At 43.2% G+C, this 24,265-nt stretch overlaps 2 protein-coding genes across 3 annotated transcripts in view; one reads left to right on the top strand and one right to left on the bottom strand.

Annotated features, from left to right (window-relative positions):
• KARS1 (lysyl-tRNA synthetase 1) overlaps positions 1–14,993 on the bottom strand; it is a 19,517-nt gene extending 4,524 nt beyond the window's left edge. Inside the window, exons 1-8 of one of the 2 annotated variants that reach the window (XM_017868668.1) lie at positions 14,781–14,890; positions 11,498–11,677; positions 8,790–8,949; positions 7,434–7,599; positions 4,076–4,169; positions 3,536–3,722; positions 3,307–3,432; positions 1,817–1,936 (exon numbers count right to left, since the gene is read on the bottom strand). In XM_017868668.1, coding sequence (XP_017724157.1) covers positions 1,817–1,936; positions 3,307–3,432; positions 3,536–3,722; positions 4,076–4,169; positions 7,434–7,599; positions 8,790–8,949; positions 11,498–11,643 — 999 coding nt within the window. In that variant the 5' untranslated portion in view covers positions 11,644–11,677; positions 14,781–14,890. Of the gene's footprint in view, positions 1–1,816; positions 1,937–3,306; positions 3,433–3,535; positions 3,723–4,075; positions 4,170–7,433; positions 7,600–8,789; positions 8,950–11,497; positions 11,678–14,780 lie in introns of both variants that reach the window. The other variant, XM_017868667.1, reaches the window with a different exon arrangement.
• Positions 14,916–24,265, top strand: TERF2IP (TERF2 interacting protein). Its single transcript, XM_017868669.1, has 3 exons — positions 14,916–15,755; positions 21,442–21,566; positions 23,039–24,265. The coding sequence occupies exons 1-3, from the start codon at positions 15,086–15,088 to the stop codon at positions 23,444–23,446; spliced, it is 1,203 nt and encodes a 400-aa protein (XP_017724158.1). The 5' UTR covers positions 14,916–15,085; the 3' UTR covers positions 23,447–24,265.

The raw sequence follows: 24,265 nt of genomic DNA, 5'->3' as shown, positions 1-24,265 counted from the left end.
TCTTTTTTGGCTGCCCAGGACTTCTGGATACTCTTCCTGTCTTGGGCATCCCCCACCGTTGAGTCTGAGCCTCCCCAAGGAAGCAGCGTCTCTTGGGGTTAGGCTGCAGGCGTGTGAGCCACACTCCACCAGTCAGATACACCTGTGAGACTTCAGCATGGAAGCTACTAACAGAAGATGTAGGTATTGCACAGAATTCATTCTAGTGAAGGGGGCCAGTCATAGGTAGCATTTAGATTGCAGAGGTCCTAGTGGCAGTGACTTGTGCCTAGTGCCAGGGTTATGAGTTGTAGTAACTGTGCCTAGTAGGAAAAAACACTGGGTTCTCTATGAGAACAGCCTATTCTAATATGACTCAGAATCATTCCTAGTTGTGTAGTTTCCAAGCCTGATTCTCTGATCCTCCTGGGGACTGTGAGCTATCTGTATGCGGGGATTCACTCAGGATGATAACAGAAATATTAAAGGGAAATATTGGGGAAAGTTATAATAGTCACAAACCTTTTGGAAGGCCGAAAGGTTATGTAGCTTGTAATAACTGAACAGGCTGAAGGGAGCTGGTTCTTACCTTACAGCATTAGATCATAGGGTAAATACTACAGACAACAGAGGCTTTCTCAGTTAAATCTGTTTACCCTATCTCCATTAACTAACCTTTGACCCACATGGCCCTCTTGGGGGGAGGTCGACCAAAGATACTGCCCCCTAATGGTATTTACTTTAGACGGCAGTACCTGAGCTTTAATAATTCCTAGAACTACTCTCTTAACCATGTTAATTATCCACAAATGTGTTTACTCAAAGCTTCTGTTGTTAATTCTATACTAAATAAATGCCTGGAGTGCGAGCTGCTCATGGTCAGCCGCAGTGACAAACCTCTCTTGGTGTGTGGGCAGTCAGACACTCAGCAGGACTGGCAAAACAGAGTATCTGTATTTTCAGTGTATGTTTCATTCATCCATTGTTTAGGTCAGGGTCTGTGGGCAGACCCCCGCAGCTAATGCCCTCTTGTGAGGAGCAATACCTCACCTATAGAGCTGAATAAATTTTTATTTTGCTTCAACTAGTTATAACAGGTTCTGTTGTATGCAACAAAGAATCCTGAATAATAATCTTCAATATTTACCTGGGAATTTGAAAAGACATCTTTATAGCGATTTGAAGATACTTTTTTTTTTTGAGACAGAGTCTCATTCTGTCACCCAGACTGGAGTGCAGTGGCAGATCTCGGCTCACTGCAACCTCTGCCTCCTGGGTTCAAGCAATCCTCCTGCCTGTCTCCCGAGTAGCTGGGATTACAGGCGCCCGCCATCATACCCAGCTAATTTTTGTATTTTTGCAGACACTGGGTTTCACCATGTTGGCCAGGCTGCTCTCAAACTCCTGACCTCAAGTGATCCACCCGCCTCGGCCTCCCAAAGTGGCTGGGATTACAGGCGTGAGCCACCGCGCCAGGCATGAAGGTATGATTTCCAACTTCCACAGAGAGATTAGGCTCTTTCTTCTATGAAAGACTTACATCAGATCTAATCCAAGTAAGACTGTATCTTAAAAGTTTTAGGGGAACCAAAGTAGGTAAGGAGTGCCTGTATACATGGGAAAGACAATCCCTTTGGCCTCTGCCCTACAATGCTCTATTGATCTCGTAGAGAAATTCTGGCAGTGTTACTCACGTCCACACACCTGACCCATCAGAACACTTTCTTGGCTGCTTTACTCTCTCTCTGCTCCTCTTATTTCTGACTACACCTGTCTAGCCAATGGTTTTCCAGCTTTCTGCTTCTTTAAGGTAACAGGATGTAATATTTTTGACTACCTTATGATAGAGTTCTGGAGCAATTCTCATATATAAGTTCATGTCCAGCTCGTTGTGATAAGTGATGAAAGGCTTGGCCATAGCTCCCCCTGGGATGATGTTCATCATGGGAGTTTCAATCTAAAAAAGACAGAGAGAAACATTCAGTCCTTAGATAACCAGAGGCCTTGGGGACAGATCATGCTTTGCATGTAATATAGTCTAAACCTGTTATATCCCAAACTAAATGTTAATAAGTTCAACAGTAACGTGCAAGTGCTTGACAAAAAAGAACAGATAGTATTTCTACGATGGTGTTTCAATTTCTATTAATACCTAACACCATTAATATAGTACCATGAACTTTCATAAGCTGTAAATAAGAATCTAAATGGATATAGCCTTTCTTGAGTTCAATTTGCAGTATTTATTTTTTTGAGACAGAGTCTTGCTCTGTTGCCCAGGCTGGAGTGCAGTGGCGTGACCTCGGCTCACAGCAAGCTCTGCCTCCCGGGTTCACGCTATTCTCCTGCCTCAGCCTCCCAAGCAGCTAGGACTATAGGCACCTGCCACCACACCCGGCTAATTTTTTGTAGAGACAGCGTTTCACTGTGTTAGCCAGGATGGTCTCGATCTCCTGACCTTGTGATCCGCCCGTCTCGGCCTCCCAAAGTGCTGGGATTACAGGCGTGAGCCACCGAGCGAGCCCAGCCCAATTTCTAGTATTTATTAAAAATGTAAAAATTAGGCTGGTCTGAAGGTACTGAGTTATCTCAACTGATTGTATAAAAAAATTTTAACTGTTTATATCCTTTGACTTATTCTACTTCTAGAAATCCATCCTACAGAAACACTTGAACATGTGTGTAAAGATACTTGTTGAAACAAACAATGCAGCATTAAGAAAAGAGTATCTACCTATCTCATACCAAGAGTTCCAGAATATCTTAAGTGAAATAAAAGCAGGTCCATCACAATACGTACAGTGTGACTTCACTCATATTTAAAGCAAAAACAAAACCGCTCCACATTGTTTACATATGTGCACTCCATCCGCAACATGCACATGTATGTATGTATATATGCCCAGTAAATGGTGCGGAAGGATACATATCAAACTCAAGTTTGGGGATGGAAGTTAGTCAGAAGGAGTGAAAGGGTACTTTCAGTTTTGCTTCTATTTAATTTATTGTTTGAATTTGTTTTATGGTATGTGTGTTTGCTTTTCTAATACAATCAAAAAATATGTAATGCTACAAAAAAGCAAAATTATTTGAATACATATTGAATGTGACATCATTAGCATGTGGATGGCCCTATACCTTGTCCATTATCTTGGAAGTCAGCTCCTGCCTTCCTAATCAGGACAAGGTAGAACAGAGACAATGGCAAGAAAGGGGACATTCTCATTAAGCATGACACAGGATATGCTTTGGAAAAGGAAGGCAAGGGAGAGGAGGCGGCAAGCATTGCAAGGCAGCTCATCACATCAGGCAAGGAACTCTCCTTACCTCTAGGAATCCCAGCTCATCCAGGAAACTTCTTATGTATGTGATCATCTTAGAGCGGATGATAAATTTCTGCCTAACGAAGTCATTCAGGATCAAGTCCAAGTATCTCTGGCGATACCTTGTTTCCTAAACCAAAAGAAGCAGTTAGAAATCACTGGTATGTCTGATTCGATGGTATGATAAAACAAAAGGCACCCCCATGCCACAGCTAGGAGGCATGAACGCTTACCTTGTCTTTGAGGCCAAAGTGAAGATGAGGTAACATATGCAAACAGGGAGACAGCAGTGTGATCTCATACGGAATAATGCTCAGCTCACCCTTCTTGGTTTTCCCAGGATTCCCCTGAACTCCAATTATGTCTCCCCGACGCAGTTTGTTATTAATATGAATAAATTCTTCTTCTGATTTATAATTTCTGAGTGAAAAGGAAATGTAATTCAGTAAGAACAATTCAAATGAACACTGACTACTGGGTTCCTGGAACCCTCACTCAACTGTTAATACCTAGTTAATGTGAGCCCAAGAAGCAGCTCAGATTCAGGGGCCACTATTAAAAAAGGACTATCCTTTACTTTACTGTCATATAACTTGAGGGCAGTCATCACTTTACAGGTGACCAGGTGGCCATGTTATCTTCTTCTGAATCTTCCCCAACCATGTCCGACTCCTTCTTACTCTAACTTCAAATACCAGTAAGACCACATCAGCCTATTGCTGTGTTGTTCTAGGCCAACCAAGAAAGGTCTATAACTGGATATTTCGAGATACCTGGAATTGGCCATGACTTGCAATTTCACTCCCTCTCCTCGAAGATCATAGAAGATGAGCTTTCCCCCAGAAGCTCTTTTGGCATGGATCCTACCTAGAAAAGAAGAGCAAAATACTGCCTTACAGAACCAGAAGTCATTTTACAGTATCAGTGTCAAAAAAAGCTCCCTCTGCATATATATATATATTTTTTTTTTTGGAGACAGAGTCTTGCTCTGTTGCCCAGGCTGGAGTGCAGTGGCATGATCTCGGCTCACGGCAACCTCCGCCTCCCAGGTTTAAGTAATTCTCCTACCTCAGCCTCCTGAGTAGCTGGGATTACAGATGCGCACCACCACACCCGGCTAATTTTTTTTTTTAACTAGAGAGGGGGTTTTACCCTGTTGCCCAGGCTGGTCTTGAACTCCTGGGCTGAAGTGACCCACCCACCTCAGCCTCCCAAAGTGATGGGATTACAGGCGTGAGCCACCGTACTGGCCTGTATTTTTTTTTTTTTCCCGCCAGGGCAGAACACCAAGCAGTACAATCTGATTTTAGCTTGAGGTCTAACCCCCATTTTTCCCTCAGGCCAACGATCTCCATTCAAATCAGTTAAAGACATGCAGGGAGACCTGGCTTTCAAGATAAGTCACTGGATGCCTGGAAGATGGTGGTGCTGGGAGCAGCAGAGTTTTTGGATTTCCTTGAATCCTCAAATAAAAATAGAAAGCACAGCTGTGAAAAATCCATGGACAAAATTTACAACAAAATGATGTGGGAAGATGTTGCCAAGAACCCCCAAATATAAGCAATGAGGTAAACCAAGAGTCATAACACCTCTACACGGGGAAAAAGCAGTGGGGAGGAATGGGGTATGGGAGGGATCTGAGAACTGGAGAATGCCCAATTGGCCAAAGGTATCCACTGGAAAATGTGAACCTTTTCCTACAGGAAAGCAGCTGAAGCTGGGAGGGGATGTGCCCATTTCTATACAGGTAAGGGCTACATTAAGATTTAAAGGGGGCCAGGCGCTATGGCTCATGCCTATAATCCCAAGACTTTGGGAGGTCGAGGCGGGCATATCACTTGAGGTTGGGAGTTCAAGACCAGCCTGACCAACATGGAGAAACCCCGTTTCTACTAAAAATACAAAATTAGCCGGGCATGGTGGTACATGCCTGTAATCCCAGCTACTCGGGAGGCTGAGGCAGGAGAATTGCTTGAACCTGGGAGGTGGAGGTTGCAGTGAGCATTGCACTCCAGCCTGGGCAACAAGAGCGAAACTTTGTCTCAAACAAGAAAAAAAAAAAAGATCTAAAGGGAATGAAGATTAGAGCCTACAGAAACCCTCTCAACAGCCAGGCTCCCTTCTAGGACAAGACTGTAAAAAACTGAACGGGACAAGGGAAAAAGAGACAAAAAAAGGAGAAGACTCAAAAAAGATGAGGAAGAAGATGAGGACTGGGAAATCTCAGAAAGCAAGCTGCTGTATTTCTGAACACGTCACAAAAACAAGAGGGAGCTCACTAAAGTTGGAAAACGAAACCTAGTTTCCTTTGAACATTCAGAAAACTGATTTCATGTAAATGTAAGCAACATAAAAGCATTGGGCTCACCTACCATATAAAGTTACCTAAAAAACTGAAAAAGGAGAGATAGGAGAATAATACTGCTCTAGACAAAATAAAAGCACTCAAGACAGACATGCTCAGAACAACAAAAAAATTCTTCTTTTTTTTTTAAAATTTTACTTTAAGTTCTGGGATACATGTGCAGAATATGCAGGTTTGTTACACAGGAATACTTGTGCCATGGTAGGCTGCTGCACCTATTAACCCATCATCTAGGTTTTAAGCTCTACATGCATTAAGTATTTGTCCTAATGCTCTCCCTCCCCTTCCCCTCATCCCCCGACAGGCTCCAGTGTGTGATGTTCCCCTCCCTGTGTCCACGTGTTCTCATTGTTCAACTCCCACTTATGAGTGAGAATGTATGGTGAAAAGCAAAAAATTCTAACTTACTTTTTAACAATGAGCTGAGAGACATTAAGAAAAAAGACACAAAACATTAAAGAACACAAATTAGAATTAGAAAAACTAAGAAATGAGGTGATAACACATGAAAGAATTAGAAATAAAGTAAAAATCTTTCAGAAAATGAGGACTAAGCTATAAGGAAATAATAGTGACTAAATACAACAAATAATGCCTCGAGAGAAACAGTAAGTGAAAAGAAGGATAAAATTTAAAAATCAAAGTATGAAGAAAGAGATAAAAGGATTTGAGAGAAAGTAACAATTATCAAAAGAATCAAAGATGATTCAGTATGCAAATAAAAGTCCCAAAAGAAATGTAAAGAAACAGAATAAAAACAAACAATTAAAATAAAAAAGATCTGAAAACACACATGTGAAAAGATCTCAGAGCACACTACGTAGCTGAGAATATCAAACTAGAATAACTAATATCAAGAAATATTTTAGTGGCAGGGTGTGGTGGCTCACGCCTGCAATCCTTACACTTTGGGAGGCTAAGGCGGGCGAATCACCTGATGTCAGGAGTTCGAGACCAGCCTGGCCAAAACATGGTGAAACCCTGTCTCTACTAAAAATACAAAACTTATCTGGGTGCGGTGGCAGGTGCCTGTAATCCCAGCTACTTGGGAGGCTGAGGCAGGAGAATCGCTTGAACCTGGGGGGTTGGAGGCTGCAGTGAGCTAAGATGGTACTACCGCATTCCGGTCTGGACAGCAGAGTGACACTAACATCTCCAAAAAAAAAAAAAAAAAAAAAAAAAAAAAAAAAAAAGACTTCAGTTAGAATCTTTTGGGCCCATTTAGGTGGCTGGCAGGAATTCTCTCTGTGGTGGGGTAGGATTATGTCGGTAATCAAAACTTTCCTTGGCTTCTTTGGACTTTATTTTCTAATTTTCTACAACTGGATAGTTGCGTGGGGCGGAGGAAGGGAAAAGGATGTTTGATTTTTTTTTTTTTTTTTTTAATTTAGGAAAAGAAAATCTCATACAAGATACTACAACTCCAAAGGAGTAATGTTCTAGAAAAACTGTCTCAGTGCAAAGCATTCTCAGGCCAAAGACTAGAATTCTTAGAAGCCTGAGACTTCTACCACTGATTCTTGCTGATGAAGGGAATCCTTACAGAGAAAGCCCCTCTCTTTGCAGCACTACTTCATCTGGAATATGATTCCATGTCTCGGGGCTGCTCTGCTTCTCTCTGTGAGTAGATATAATGGTGCTGTCCTTTGTAAAGGAGCTTCAGACACAGACTACTTGAGAACAAGACCAACCCAGACCTTCCCTTGTGCTACTGAAGCGTCCTGCCTGTTGTGGGAGTTCAGTGATTTGCCAGGGAGAGTTCCTACCTGCCACCTTTAAGGTGATGTCAGTCAGGTGATCCCCAGGCTGCAGATAACTATATTTCTGGATGAAGTCAGTGAGTGAGATGTCAACATGGAACTTGTGTGGGTACGGATTTTCCCCATTGACCTTCAACTGATGAATTGCTTGACTGCGGATTTTGTAGTATTGCTGTTAAAAAAAAAAAAAAAAAAAGCCCTTGAGAAGTTGAACCTAGTCAGACCAGTGGGGCCCACCTAGCAGAGGGCAGTATTCTGCCCCAGAGTGACCCCGATACATTGTTTTCCTTAACCAAGACCTGTGCATTACAAGAATGAATATGGAGTGAGATTTGCACTTAAAATATGCAGGGTGGCCAGAGGCCAGCATTCCAAAATGCAAGAGTCAACAAAAGAAAATCAGAGTTCTGCCTAAAATAATAGAAGTTTAATTTTTAATTGGTATAGGTGGCCTTGTCACTTTTGTAGACCACATTTTGCATGGTGAGTTGAGTCACTTATCTTCTTAACTACTCCCCTACCTCTGGCGACACATCAGACTTTTCCTCAAGGCATGGGGCCTGGAGAATGTAAACAAGGAATACTCTACAGCAGCCTTTCTCACAAAGCTTTTCTGATGCAACTTCTCAACTCAGCTGTTCCAGGAGGACAGCAGCCTCAGAAATATGTCAACAAATGAGCACGGCTGTGTTCCAATACAATTTTACTAGTAAAACCAAGGAGGGGCAAGGTGTGGTGGCTCACACCTGTAATCTTAGTACTTAGGGAGCCCGAGGCGGGTGGATCACTTGAGGCCAGGAGTTCAAGAGCAGCCTGGCCAACATTAGCTGGTTGCAGTGGAGTGCGCCTCTAATCCCAGTTACTTGGGAGGCTGAGGCAGGAGAATCACTTGAACTGGGGAGGCGGAGGTTGCAGTGAGATTGCACCACTGCACTCCAGCCTGGGTGACAGAATGAGACTTTGCTCAAAAAAAAACAAAAACAAAAACAAAAAACCAGGGAGGGACGGATAAAGTGGGGGCATAGAGAAGTGGATTTGGCTGGTGGAATGTAGTTTGCCAGCCCCTGGTCTAAAGTAAACCTCAGGCAATCTTTAGAGAGACACTTTCCCCAGGGCCTCAAGCTAATTCCAAGGAAGGTTAATTCACTTGAATGCTGGACTCTCCCAAATGTCTTTTGGGGGTTGACATAGAAGACACTCAGGGTCTGTGCCTTTAACCAGATGGAGTGGCAGACCCTCCCTTATCCTGGCAGTGACCTCGGGCATACTGGTCCTTCCTACTGTCCAGTCCCAAAGAATCTGCCATAAGCCTCATCAGAAGCTTTCCTGTGCCCAGCCATGCTGGTGGCCCAGGGAACTCACATTTGGGTCCAGGCTCTCTTCCTCAGGACCCACACCATTGTCAGTGGTGTGGCTGGTGGCAGCCACAGTGGCTTGGCTTAGCTGTTTCTCACTGAGCTCTTTCTGCTTTGCCTCCTTCTCTGCTACTTTCTTCTCAGCTTTCAGGCGTCTCTTCAGCTCACTGTTGGAAAGATGAAAGCATTCAATGTGTTAGCTGCCTGAAGAGTCCTCTATGTTCTGCCCCTAGCCACTTATCAAAAACACGATCGCCTGGAAGGAACGCTCTTTCTCAGTTGTATACCCCTCAATTCCACACCCATAGCTCAGCTCAAGTCTCTTGTCACTAAACTCTTTATGTGAAAGACACAAAGGGAAAAATAAGCTTAGAACAAAGGTATGAAAGATCACTCTCAATCTCTGCTTGCCAGTCTCAGGTCCTTGGCATTAGGTCCCAACTAAAACCAAGATGTACCAGGACAAAGAAAATCCTATGCATTAGTTTTGAACAGGAGAAAAGATTTTCTAGAAAATTAGCAGAATAGGCTTTTCTTGAGCTAATCAGGTTAGGGAGCTCCTTGGGGCTGGTGACGGAATCTTAGTTGTTTAGTATCCCCTCCAGAACGTGAAGTTCCAACAGTGATAGATCTTTTTTTTTTTTTTTCAAATGAGACAGAGTTTTGCTCTGTGGCCCAAGCTGGAGTACAGTCACAATATCAGCTTACTGCAATCTCTGCCTCCCGGATTTCAAGGGATTCTCATGCCTCAGCCACCTGAGTAGCTGGGATTACAGGTGTGTACCACCACACTCAACTAATTTTTGTATTTTCAGTGCAGACAGGGTTTCACCATGTTGGCCAGGCTGGTCTCAAACTCCTTGCCTCAAGTGATCTGCCAGCCTTGCCCTCCCAAGGTGCTAGGATTACAGGTGTGAGCCACCTGACCCCTCCAATGCCAGATCTAACACATGATCAGGCAACATCTCTAGCCCTCTGCCACCCCCTCTCTCTAACCTCCCCTAAGCGTGAGTTAGGATGATAGTAAGGAAGAGCTGGCTCTTTAGCACTCAAGGAGACCTCCCCCACCAACAGTCTCTCCAAGAATGGCTGTCAGCATTAGTCTCACTTTGCCCACCGGAGCCTGACTTAGACAACAAAGTAGAACGGTGTGCAAAGCAGCATAGTACAGGGGATAATATATCATCTTTGTAGTCAGGCTGCCTGGGATTAAATTCCAACACACTTGTCAATTATGTGACTTGGATGAATGAATTAACTTCTCACCTATTAAACGAAAATAATACTAGACAACCTCCACCAGTTGTTGTGGTGTATACTGAGATCATGTTTGTATAAAGGGATTACCCTAACCCTGGCATTTAGTTAACCAAATATGAGCTTTCTAGGTATCTTTCAGTATCTTAACCCTTTACTCTCTGTATAGAAACTATACTGATTTGAATACATTTCTGCCTAAATCGCTTGCTATCCAAACTCTTGATATTTATCACTTGAACCTCAAAAACCAAAGTGATGTGGACAACTTTGAGCTGTTCTGTATGATATGTTCATGTCTCTTATGGTCTGAATTTGCTATCTGAACCCAGAAACTAAACATATCGGTATAGGGAGGGATATCTTTACTATTCAAAGACAATTTATGGATCATTCTTTCAAACCACTAAACATAATCAAATATTCTGCAACAGTGAACCACAGCCAACGATCCCAAGTCATGCCTGCATACTTTCTGGCTTCAGGACACATCCTTCATTTTCTATAAGAATTTAGAATAACGTAAAAAAAAATGAATTGAGGTTTTGAATCTTTCACCTCTTTTTATTGAGACAGAGTCTTGCTCTGTTGCCAAGGCTGGAGTGCAGTGGTGTGATCTTGGATCACTGCAAGCTCCACCTCCCAGGTTCACACCATTCTCCTGCCTCAGCCTCCGGAGTGGCTGGCACTACAGGTGTGCGCCACCATGACCAGCTAATGTTCTTTTTGTATTTTTAGTAGAGACGGGGTTTCACTGTGTTAGCCAGGATGGTCTCGATCTCTTGACCTCGTGATCCGCCTCGTGATCCATTGAGTGGATTACAGGCGTGAGCCACTGTGCCTGGCCGCTGCGCAGTGCGCCTTTCCTTTTTAACAGGAAAAAAGGATTCTGATGGTTTCACAGTTTACAGCTTTTTCTACATATAATGTCTTATAACATTTGTAAAGACAACATTTCCAAAACACTGTGCTGGTGCTATCATGCTATAATTCAGTCAGTGGACTGCTAAGACTAGGCTGTCTAGTTCTTCTAGAATTAAGATAAATCTGTTTTCCACTCAACCAGGTGCTCCTCTTAAATCAAATCAATCTTAAGGACAATCCAAAAAGGTCCTAGGGATAGCACTAAGACTAGAAACCAAATTAATCTCAAGAGCAAACAAAACCCCAGAAAGACAGAAAAGGGAAATAACTGGCATCAGAAATTATTTGTTCAAACAAGGGTTTTGTACTCAGCACTGTTCTAGAATAAGATCCACATGTCATCTCAAGACTCTAAGGAGAGATGATTTGAATTTATTAAAGAGGAAATGAGAAAGGACTATTGGTTTTGGTACTAGGGCTCCTTGTTTCCTTAGCAACAAGTCCAAAGACTTAGCCAGAGGCTTAACAGATAATAAACCAAATAAGGAAAGAATTTTTGCTTCCAGAGCAATAAAGAAGGTAATGGGCACCAACCTTCTTTGATCAGAAAATGGCTTGTCCTTGTGAGGTGCTGTGAAAGGCGCAAGTTGACCCAGTCGCAGTTCCCTGTGACCCCACTCTGCCCAGGAGGTTTTGCGCAGGGACCCCCTAACAAGCCTTACAGCAGCTTGCGTCAACATGGCAGAACACCCTGGAACTAATGATTACCACCACCTAGCGGGAAACAGAGACGTGGTGTCAGATGGGAGAGACAGTATACACAGACCCAACCAACTCTCTTACGGGTTGGGGAGGGGGACCATGCTTCTACTACCTTTTAGGCCCATTTAACTTAAGACTCTCTTAACTGACAGCAACCCTGTAACACTCCCTGTGCTACAACTGTAACTGACAATGTTCTTAGTCCTGACTATGGAAAAAATATGCACATCTGGGGTCAAAAGCCAACAGCAAGTTAATGGATCGCTTATAGGTAATAATGCTCACAACATCCTAGAATTATGGGAACAGGATGTGAGGTACTTTCTGAAGCCCTGAAGCGTGGTTTCTCACCTGGAGAGAAAATACCGGGCCACAAGATGGCAATAGGAAGCATATAAAATAAGAGGAAACTGTCACTATCAATCGCAAACTCTAGACAAAGATAAATGCAAGTCACACAAAAACACGAATCAAAGAGAAGACTTGTTTGGAACTCTAGGAACAAGGGCAAAGGAGAATTTCAGGACAGTCCTTAGACTATGTTATGTTTATACATTATAAACGCTAGAAGGCAACAGAGTTACAGAGATCACCTTCTTTACCATGTTCAAATAAATCTGAAGAGGCTATTTCACTTGGGCAGGGAGCACATCTGTTTTTAAACTTGGAGTCAATACCTGGCATAAAATGGTGCCTACTAAAGATTTCAGACCAAGGAATGTCCAAGAACAATTAAATGGAAGGAAATGTTAATCACAAAGAAGTTATCTTACTCCGTGGTAACTAGAGTAACAGACATCAATAACAGGTAAGACAACGTGAGTAGTGCCCTGCAGTCAGGATACAGAGCACAGGCTGACGCGTCACAGGCCTGATTTCAGATCTCTGCTCCAGTGCTGTGTCAGTGCTAGACTATATTTTAGGAATGCACACTTTAGTAATGCATTTAATTACCAGGGCCTCAGTTTATTAATTTGAAAAATGGACAATAACTCTTCTCTTGCAAAGTTATTATTTAGACAGAAAGCTTGTAGAGATCTAGCATTGTGCCTGGTACAGAAAAGCTGGTCAAAAAAGTAGTAGCTGTATTTAATCTTAGAAAAGTCAGTGAAGCAGGGAGTGGTGGCTCACGCCTATAATCCTAGCACTTTTTGGGGCTGAGGTGGGCGGATCACCTGAGCTCAGGAGTTTGACACCAGCCTGGGCAACATGGAGAAATCCTGTCTCTACTAAAACACAAAAATTTAGCCAGGTGTTGTGGCGTGCGCCTGTAGTCCCAGGTACTTGGGATGCGGAAGCACCAGAATTGCTTGAACCCAGGAGGTGGAGGTTGCCATGGGCTGAAATCACACCGCTGCACTCCAGCCGGGGCAACAATGACTCTGCCTCCAAAAAAAAAAAAAAAGGCAGTAAAAAGAAATTAACCAGTTTTCTCAGTTTACCTAAAAACACACTCTCAACTGCAAACCCTGCTTTTACCTGTGATATACAGTCCTATAATTCAGTTCAATGTAATTTATTATCATAGGTGGTTTGAAAGAATGAACTAAACTTTAGGATTGTATATCACAGATACATCACATTCAACTAAATTTGAGTTAACAGATTAAAGTCCAGTCAATTTTCTCCAAAGGCCAGGTTCCAAACATTTATGGAAGTCCATCAGATTGCTCTAATAAAGGACAATATATTAGGGTGCTACCAAACTGTAAACTTAGACCATTTCTCTAATACTTACTTCTAAGATATTTGAAGCACAAAGCTAGGGTCACAAAAGGCAACATCGGGCCAGCTGCGGTGGCTTACGCCTGTCATCCCAGCACTTTGGGAGGTCAAGGTGGGCGGATCACGAGGCAAGGAGTTCGAGATCATCCTGCCCAACATGATGAAACCCTGTCTCTACTAAAAATACAAAAATTGGCCGGCTGTGGTGGCACGCGCCTCTAACCCCAGCTACTCGGGAGGCTGAGGCATGAGAATCGCCTGAACCCGGGCAGCGGAGGTTGCAGTGAGCCGAGATGGTGCCACTGCACTCCAGCCTGGCGACAGAGCGAGACTCCGTCTTTAAAAAAAAAAAAAAAGAAAAAAGGAAACATCATTTCTCTTTTGTTTTTCATTCAGGGTCTGGCTGTCTCAGTAACGCCTTGTGGAAAGCGACGGAGAAGAGCTTGCTCATGCAGCATTCATAGCAGTCTCTGAAGGACCTCAAGTCTCCCAGGCCGGAATGCAGTGGCACGACTTCAGCTCACTGCAACCTCCGCCTCCTGGGTTCAAGAGATTCTCCTGCCTCAGTCTCCCGAGTAGCTGGGATAACAAGTGCGCGCCACGTGGATTAAGCCGTCTCGTATGCGTCTGGAATGGTACTATGTACCATCTTCCTAGCAATGATAACACTCAATTACCTGTGTTCTGTGGTTCAAATGGAGAATGCTAATAAGAATATAAGACAGCCAGTTAGAGTGGCTAATCCTGACTTACTTATGTTAACCTACACACTCCAAGGATATGGGAGTGGTTAACAAAAAGGTATCAGGTTTAATTAAGATGGTCTCTGCTGTTAGACGTTGATCACTCAATACTCACAAGTATCTAATGAATAACCCACACGGGTAGATGGCAGCGAGCCGAAACTCAGTTTTAGAAATGATCCCTTCTAATACATAACGTTCAGAATGACATTAGTGAAGCCCAGAAAATTTTTAAGGTCTTTCTGAAAAGCTAGGGTATTTAACATTTCTTCAACTTCCACGTTTACTGAGTGGCTCAACAAAAGAAAGCATTTCTCACAAGGAAGGAGATGAAGGTAAGCAGTAAGTTTCGCTTTTCTTTCCTGATAACTCTTAGTTCTCGTCCTAGTTCCCCCTCCACAGTCTCTAAACTCTAGGGGTATGATAGGGAGGACCCCGCCGGTGCCGGCTGGGGACCGGCAGCCGGCGTGCCCGGGGTATCGGGGTGTGTGGTCTGCAGGGCGCAGCCATCTAGTCTCAGCATGTGCATACACCCACGAGAGCCGGCAAGAAGGCCCCGGCACAGCAGCCTTGGTGGGAACTTCGCGGCGCTTCCCAGCCCAGGCTCTCCTACCGCAAAGGCTTTAAAGACTCGCAGCGACACTCACTTCTTGCTCAGTTTCGGCTCGCTGCCATCCACTTTCACCTCTGCCGCCTGCACCGCTGCCATCTTCCCGGAGGGCCCGACCCAAAAGTAAGGAGGATGGTACGTTAATTTCCAGGTCAAGGTGCGAAGCCCCACCTCTTCCGGGGGAGAGGGGGCAGGCGCTCTCATTGCGCCGCGGCTGCTGTTGCGCAGGCCCAGTGCTGCGCTTCGCATCTGAGGCGTCTGCTGCGACAGCTCAGTCAGTCGCGCTCTGTGTGCCAGGCGCTCGTGAGGAGGCAGCTCTCCTAGTAGTGCTCGGCGTCAGACATGGCGGAGGCGATGGATTTGGGCAAAGACCCTAACGGGCCCACCCATTCCTCGACTCTGTTCGTGAGGGAGGACGGCAGCTCCATGTCCTTCTACGTGCGGCCCAGCCCGGCCAAGCGCCGGCTGTCGACGCTCATCCTGCACGGCGGCGGCACCGTGTGCCGGGTGCAGGAGCCTGGGGCGGTGCTGCTGGCCCAGCCCGGGGAGGCGCTGGCCGAGGCCTCGGGTGATTTCATCTCCACGCAGTATATCCTGGACTGCGTGGAGCGCAACGAGAGGCTGGAGCTGGAGGCCTATCGGCTGGGCTCCGCCTCGGCGGCGGACACCGGCTCGGAAGCAAAGCCCGGGGCCCTGGCCGAGGGCGCCGCAGAGCCGGAGCCGCAGCGGCTCGCGGGGCGGATCGCCTTCACGGATGCGGACGACGTAGCCATCCTGACCTACGTGAAGGAAAATGCCCGCTCGCCCAGTTCCGTCACCGGTAACGCCTTGTGGAAAGCGATGGAGAAGAGCTCGCTCACGCAGCACTCGTGGCAGTCCCTGAAGGACCGCTACCTCAAGCACCTGCGGGGCCAGGAGCATAAGTACCTGCTGGGGGACGCGCCGGTTAGCCCCTCCTCCCAGAAGCTCAAGCGGAAGGCGGAGGAGGACCCGGAGGCCGCGGATAGCGGGGGTGAGGAGGCTGTGCGCGGGGCCTTGCGGACAGCTGCGCGGGTGGGGTTGGGGTCTTTTTCCTGGCTGCCTGGCGTCCATCTTGGCATCTTGGGTAGCAGCGATTGGCCCCTCCCCCTGTTGACATCCGGGTAAATTTGCACCATTTTCTTTCCTTCTCGCTCCCGTGTTGTTTATTATTGTTATTTGTTTGCGATGGTGTCTGTGTTGCCTAAGCTTGTCTGAACTCCTGAGCTTAAGCGATCTTCCTGTCTCGGCTAACCAGTATTGGGATTAAAAGACTAAGCCACCGTGTCCGGGCTCTCGTCGTTGTTTGTTTTTAATTTTTGAGTGGGGGCTCGCTCCGTCGCCCAGAGTGTGATGCAGCCGCGCGATCACGACCCACTGCATCCTGGACCTCCCGGGCTCAAGCGAATCTCCCGCTTCAGCCTCCCGAGTAGCTGGGACTACACTCTGACGCCACCACGTCCCGCTCAAAAAAAAAAAAAAAAAAAAAAAAAAATTTTTGTAGAGATGGGGGTCTCGCTGTGTTGCCCTGACAGGTCTCGAACTCTTGGGCTCAAGCGATCCTCCCGCCTCGGCCTCCCAAAGTGTTGGGATTACAGGCGTGAGCCATCACACCCAGCTTCTTGGTCTAGTTTTAATTTACTTTACCATTGACTAGAATGTTAACATGGTTCTGTATTCAAAAGTTACAAAAAGAGTATATAGAAAATCCTCTCTTGGCCGGGCGGGGTGGCTCAAGCCTGTAATCCCAGCAACTTGGGAGGCTGAGGCGGGCGGATCAGACGAGGTCAGGAGTTCGAGAGGAGCCTGACCAACATGGTGAAACCCCGTCTCTACTAAAAATACAAAAATTAGCCGGCCGTGGCGGAGAGTTCCTGTAGTCCCAGCTGCTCAGGAGGCTGAGGCAGGAGAATCGCTTGAACCTCGGGGGGGCGGAGGTTGCAGTGAGCCGAGACTGTGCCACTGCTCTCCAGCGTGGGTGACAGCGAGACTCTGTCTCAAAAAAAAAAAAACAATAATAATAATAATAATAAGTTATCTCGTCCTTCCTGCCCACCAGTTACCGACGGGATAACTGGCTTCTTGTGTTTCTTTTAAGAGAGATTCCACAGACTCCTTTTTGAAAAAGATTGCTGCTATGTTCAGGTAGATTCAGTATAAAGGCGTATCAGACTTGTTTATTTTAATGCTGTGGCGTAACTGAATGCCTATGGACTTAAGGTTCTCGGCAGTTGAAAGGTCTCTTCCTGGTCTTGCTTAGGTGAAGTGAATTTTTAATGCAGTTGAGTTGAAAATTGGAGTTCAGTATGCCTAGGATGCAGAGCTAGGCTGTTAAGATGTACTTGTGACGTATCTGGCGTTGACAACTTAAACTGACAGACCCTTTTGTTTAAACAGGCGTGCTGCTTCTCCTCCCCCTCCCTAATCCTCCCACCTTTTCTTTGCCTGTATGGCTACTCCATTTAACACTTGGAGTCTGGGGAGTAAAATCTTTTTCTCTTGTTCAGTATGCTTAGTAGGAATTTTGTTTTTGGTAAAAGTGACGTTTCTTCTTCATTCATTCAGCAGATATTTGAGTGCCAGACCTTGTTGTCCCGCTGGAATATAACAAAAGTCTGTGTGGTCATGGAGCTTATAACATGCTAACTGGGGAGTGGTAAGGGCTATGGAGAAAAATAATTCAAGAATGTAAAGGTTGGGGAGGAGGTTTTTCCTATAGGATGATAAGAGAAGGTGACTCTCATAAGCTGATGTTTAAGCAGAGACCGAAAGAAGAGAAAGAGCAACCCAGGTGGATATCTGGGGAAGAGTGTTCAGGCAGAGGAAGAAGCCAGGGCAAACGCCCTTACGTGGGAGTGTGACTGGTGTGTTTTTGGAGCCACCAAGAGAACAGAGTGGCTGTAATGGAGTAGGAGGAGAATTAATTTAGCAGATGAAGTTAGGGCTGTGTGTGTGGGTGAAGTATGTCATCATGTAAGGCCTTGCTTTTATTTTTATTTTATTTGTGTATGTTGAGACAGGGTCTTACTCTGTCACACAGCTGGAGTGCAGTAGTGCGATCACAACTCACTGCAGCCTTGACCTCCCAGGCTCAGTGGATCCTCCCACCTCAGCTTCCCAAGTAGCTGGGACTACAGGCAGTTGTCAGAACACCTAGCTAATTTTTGTATTTTTTTGTGGAGACAGGATTTGGCTATGTTGCCCAGACTGGTCTCAGACTGCCGGGCTCAAGCAATGTACCCAACTTGGCCTTCCAAAAGTGCTAGGATTCCAGGTGTGAGCCAGCATGCTGTGTCCAGGCCTTGCTTTTAAATCTGTGATGTTGGGACTATTGGCAAGCCGTTTGGAACTTGGGACAAAATTAAGCTGGATTCATCCTATCCGTATAAGTAATCTTTTGATAATCAGATATGTAAATGTAAAAATTAAAAAATTCTAAAATGAGTAAGAGAAGATATGAATGAATATATCAGTACAGTGGGTGTTGCTCTGAACAATTTGTGGTTCAGGATGCTGCCTGATTTGCCAGGAGAAAAAAAGTAAAAAATATTAGCATGGTGGTAAGTTATGAAGCCAAAAGACTAAGAAAAGTTTTATATATTTGATTACCTGAAAATTAAGAACTTCTCATGATAAATAAAGTCAGAGAGTATGCTGGAAAAACATTCCCAATAGATTGCAATAGACTTAGTTTCTTTAATGTCTAAAGAGCTCTTTGTCATTAAGTAAAAAGAAAACTAATAGAAAAATGAGAAAAGGAAATGGAACAGGAAGTTCCCAGAAAAGGAAATAAATAAGTGGCCAATAAACAAATGAAGAAATATTCTATTATTAAATGAAAGTAAATCAGACAGGTGCGGTGCCTCACGCCTGTAATCCTAGCACTTTGGGAGGCCAAGCGGCGGCAGATCACGTGAGGTCAGGAATTCGAGACCAGCCTGGTCAACATGGTGAAACTCCGTCTCTGCTAAAACTACAAAAACTATCCAGGTATGGTGGCCTGCGCCTGTAATCCCAGCTACTTGGGAGGCTGAGGCATGAAAACTGCTTGAACCGGGGAGGTGCAGATTGCAGTGAGCTGAGATCAAGCCCCTGCACTCCAGCCTGGGTGACAGAGCCAGAGTCCATCTTGAAAAAAAAACCAAAAAGAAAGTAAATCAGACCCTGAGCAGAGGGTCAGTATAAGCTATACTTTGACCCATGAGACCTGTGAGATAATAAATGTGTTGAAATTGTTGTGTATTTATTTGATGAATTGAGATAGCTTCCATTATACAAAATAGAACAAAAGCTCCCCAAGTTATTTATTTTTTTAAGTAAATCAGAGCAAGGAGATGTTATATTTTATCTGTAAGATTGGCAAAAGTCAATACAATGAATAATATCCAAAGTTAGTATATGGGAAAACAAGTATATTCCTACGTTGTTAATAGAAATTGATACAATTTCTTTGGGGGACATTTTGACAATATCTGATGACATTTATAATGTATATTCCCTTAAACATGGCAGTTTTGTTCTAGGAATTTATCCCGTAGATACACTCAGAGAACAAATGAGTACATAACTGAAAAGGCAGTCTCCCTATTTACATACCCTTTTTCCTAGGTCCTTTCCTAGTGGCAACCTTTACCTTGTCTGTTACATGTCCCCTTTGCTCGTAGTAGTACTAGCACACTAGACATCAGCTTACTCTGTGGTTTACTTTTTTTAAACTTATTTATCTTGAAGTGTTTGTGTGTCTGCACAAAGATTTTCCTCATTCTTTTCTCGTTGATTGCACTGTATTTCATTATGTGAATGAACAGTAATTTACTTTTTATTATAGAGAATTCCAAGCATTTAAAAATAGAGAATAGTGTAATGAGCTATATTGCAGGTACCCATCACCCACCTTCACCTGATTGTAGTTCATGGCGTTTTTTAAATCTGTACCTTTCATCCCAACTTCCTGGACTATTTTGAAGCAAATGCCAGACATCATATCATTTTATCTGTTTTAGCATGTATCTCTCAAAGATAAGGCTTTTTAAGTTACTATTTAAGAATTTAACTAAAGACATACAGTAAAATCAACTTTTATGGTGTACAATTATATCCATTTTAAAACTTTATTTTTTATTGTGGTAAAATGTATATGCCATAAAATTTACAATTCAAATAGTTTTTTAAGTGTTCTGTTCAGTGGCATTATTAAGTGCGTTCACATTGTTGGGCAGCTGTCAACCACCATCTGTATCTAGAACTTACTCATTTTCTAAAACTGAAACTCCGTACCTTTTATTATTTTCTGCTTTTAGGGGTCAGAAACATGCCTATTAAACACTAACTCCCCATTTCTCCCTCCTCTTAGCCCCTGGAAACAACCATTCCACCTTCTGTTTCTATGAATTCAATCTTTCTAGATACCTCATACAAGTAGAATCATGTAATATTTGCCCTTTTGTGTCTGGCTTATTTCACTTTGCATAATAGCTTCAAAGTTCATCCATGTTGTAGCATGTGTCAGAATTTCATTCCTTTTTAAGGGTGAATAATATTCCATTGTATGTGTATACTATGTTTTGTTTATCCATTCGTCTATCAATGGGCATTTGGCTTATTTCCATCTTTTGTCTATTTTGAGTAATGCGGCTGTGAACAGGGGTATGACTAGTATCTGTTTGAGACCCTGCTTTCCATTATTTTAGGTTTATGCCTAGAAATGCAATTGCTGGATCATATAGTAATTTTATGTTTAATTTTTTCTTTTTCCTTGTGAGTTGTCATCATGAAATTATATTGAATTTTTTGAGGGACTGCTGTTCTCTTTTCCAGTTATATGTGTTTTAAAATATGTTACATTTTGTAACCAGCACCCAAATTGGGATTTAGAACAATTCCATCATGAAAAACTCCCTCTTGCTGCCCCTTTGTTGTATATTTTAGTAAGCAGAAAAGGAGCAGAGTTAAATCTTCAGAGAACAAAATGTAAAGGGAAAGAAACAGGATGTTTAAATTTAGAAGGCCCTCCTTTTTGTAGGTGGTATATGGTGGATTGTGGTACATGGCCCAGATCTGCCTTTGGCTGCTAGGAGAGCTGCCTTGCCCAAAGTCCTGTCTTCTTAGGGCTGCCACCATCCAGTGATTGATATTTGCAGAGTTACAAAGTCTCTGCTCCTTGGCCCCAGCTTGGTCAATTCTGAAGGGCCTTCCTAGCTCCAGAGTTGCCCATGGTTTTGGCTGAGGCCTTGTAACTCTTTGATAAATCAGCTTCTCTCTCTGCCGACTCCTGCTTTCCTTCTCTTCCACAAAGGTTTTCCCAATATCATTCCCCAATTCTTTAAATATCAGTTTCCATCTCAGAATTTGTTTCCCAAGGAACCCAATTTATGACACATTTTTGTTAATTTGCAAAGTCTGTAAATACAAAGCAAAAAATTAAACTTGAAGAGCATTTTTTATATGTCAGTTTAAGAATGTGTCATCATTTAGATAGTACAACTTTTCAGAAGCAAGCATAGAAATGAGTGAATGAGCACGTCTTAGACGTTTTTTACCCTTCTGAATCAAAAACAGATGTCTTCTGATAGGAAAAAAAAGTGTAGGCCCACTCCTGGCCCAGAGCTCACACAGCAGACAATATATTTTTGGTTTGCGTAAAAGAGGCTACTTCTAATCTGTCCTGTTCTCTTTAACAGAACCACAGAATAAGAGAACTCCAGATTTGCCTGAAGAAGAGTATGTGAAGGAAGAAATCCAGGAGAATGAAGAAGCAGTCAAAAAGATGCTTGTGGAAGCCACTCGGGAGTTTGAGGAGGTTGTGGTATGTTAACTAGATTTACTCATTATTTTTTTCCCTACCTTTATTCTTCTTGAAACTGATTATCCTATCCACCTTTTCATCTACCTGGGGCTCAGGAAAGTGAGAGAGGAGTTCAAGGTAGAAAGGAAAATGGAAAATGGGACTGATTTGGGCTCAGACATGTTGCCCTGAAGCTTTTGCTTCACAAAGCTTTTAGTTTTGGCTGGACAAGTTGAGGGGAAAGGGAGAAAATTGGGTAGAATAGGGACAGTTATATAAACAGTATAAAGCATCCCACTTTGAGTACTTTAATGTCAATATGGTTTTCAAAAAGTTTATAGTACTTTTTTTTCTATTTTTTTGAGACGGAGTCTCGCTGTCACCCAGGCTGGAGTGCAGTGGCGCCCGCCATCTCAGCTCACTGCAGCCTCCACCTCCCAGGTTCCAACGATTCTCCTGCCTCAGCCTCCCGGGTAGCTGGGATTACAGGCATGTGCCACCATGCCCAGCTAATTATAGTAATTTTTTTTTATCAAGCAAATTTAACTTTTTGTGTACTTTGACCTTTTTTGAAATGTTTTAGCTCTTCCATATTCAGTCTAGCTTCTATTACTCTGTTAGAATCCTATATTTAGTAATAGCTACAGAGAAAGACAGGAGTCATACAATAATGATAAGTTTTTTAAAGGTCCAAATTATATGTTTTTTCAGGATAAAGGGTCTTGTGAATTAACTTTTCATATTAACAAAGAAAAATGGTTAGGCTTCAGTCCAAACAAGGGAAATAATTTAAAGCTTCTGTAATTGGTGAGTGAAGGAATGCACAGAAATTGGTAGGATTTAGGGATTGTTGCTTTTTGTAGTCTGTGTTTTATTATTTGATATTTGGTTCATTTTTCATAAACTTCGAACACTCAGCTCTCAAACATGACCTACCTGGGCCTCTTCTCATATAGCATGCTTTGTAATCTGTCTAACTAGTATAGCTTGGAAGCCCTAATATATTCATACAGCAATGCTTTTTGAGTACTTATTATGCATAGGCATTGGTAGGTATTGGAGATGTGGTGATGAGCAAAACATACAATTCCTGTCCTTAGGAGCTTACAGTCTTGAGAGTGAAGTCAAATATTTAACAAATCTAATGAACATGTGTGCACATATATGTGTGTCTGTCTTTATATATACATATATTTTTCATATTCAGTGTAGCTTCTAATATTCTATTGGAATACTGTAGTCAATTATACACACATATACACATATACTCCCCCTACCCCCACACACATGCACGTACACACACACACGTACATATACATACACATCAGACATGAATAAATGTAAGAGGGAATACAGCATATTAAGAGGAACTGAAGGAAGTCCAATGTGATTGGAATGCAGAGGGCAAGGGGGTGATAGTTGGAAGAGACCAGATATTGTAAGAATTCAAGGCTTGCTAATGAGGAGTTGGTTTTACTCATCATTCTGTCTAGGTGGATGAGAGCCCTCCTGATTTTGAAATACATATAACTATGTGTGATGATGATCCACCCACACCTGAGGAAGACTCAGAAACACAGCCTGATGAGGAGGAAGAAGAAGAAGAAGAAGAAAAAGTTTCTCAACCAGAGGTGGGAGCTGCCATTAAGATCATTCGGCAGTTAATGGAGAAGTTTAACTTGGATCTATCAACAGTTACGCAGGCCTTCCTAAAAAATAGTGGTGAGCTGGAGGCTACTTCCGCCTTCTTAGCATCTGGTCAGAGAGCTGATGGATACCCCATTTGGTCCCGACAAGATGACATAGATTTGCAAAAAGATGATGAGGATACCAGGGAGGCATTGGTCAAAAAATTTGGTGCTCAGAATGTAGCTCGGAGGATTGAATTTCGAAAGAAATAATTGGCAAGATAATGAGAAAAAAAAGTCACGGTAGATGAGGTGGTTAAAAAAAATTGTGACCAATGAACTTTGGAGAGTTCTTGCATTGGAACTGGGACTTACTTTTTGACCATTGCTGCTGTTGCTCTGTGAGTCCTAGATTTTGTAGCCAAGCAGAGTTGTAGAGGGGGATAAAAAGAAAAGAAATTGGATGTATTTACAGCTCTCCTTGAACAAATATCAATGTGTTTATGAAAGGAAGATCTAAACCAGACAGGAGTTGGTCTACATAGTAGTAATCCTTTGTTGGAATGGAACCCTTGCTATATTAGTGACAAAGTGAAAGGAAATTTAGGGGGCATAGGCCATTTCAGGCAGCATAAGTAATCTTCTGTCCTTTGGCAGAAGCTCCTTTAGATTGGGATAGATTCCAAATAAAGAATCTAGAAATATGGGAAGATTTAATTATGAGGCCTTGAACACAGATTATCCCCAAACCCTTGTCATTTCCCCCAGTGAGCTCTGATTTCTAGACTGCTTTGAAAATGCTGTATTCATTTTGCTAACTTAGTATTTGGGGACCCTGCTCTTTGGCTGTTCTTTTTTTGGAGCCCTTCTCAGTCAAGTCTGCAGGATGTCTTTGTTTACCTACCCCTCAGTTTTCCTTAAAACACGCACACAACCTTAGAGAGTCTTAAGAATAATGTTAACTTGGTTAATGTGTTATTTATTGAGTATAGTTTGTGCTAAGCATTGTGTTAGATTTAAAAAAATTAGTGGATTGACTCCACTTTGTTGTGTTGTTTTCATTGTTGAAAATAAATATAACTTTGTATTCGA

Source organism: Rhinopithecus bieti, unplaced genomic scaffold (genome assembly GCF_001698545.2).
Source record: "Rhinopithecus bieti isolate Rb0 unplaced genomic scaffold, ASM169854v2 scaffold_2574, whole genome shotgun sequence".
Classification (NCBI taxonomy): Eukaryota; Metazoa; Chordata; class Mammalia; order Primates; family Cercopithecidae; genus Rhinopithecus; species Rhinopithecus bieti.
The sequence above is the reverse complement of the archived record's forward strand: the minus strand, read 5'-3'. Positions and strand labels throughout refer to the sequence as shown.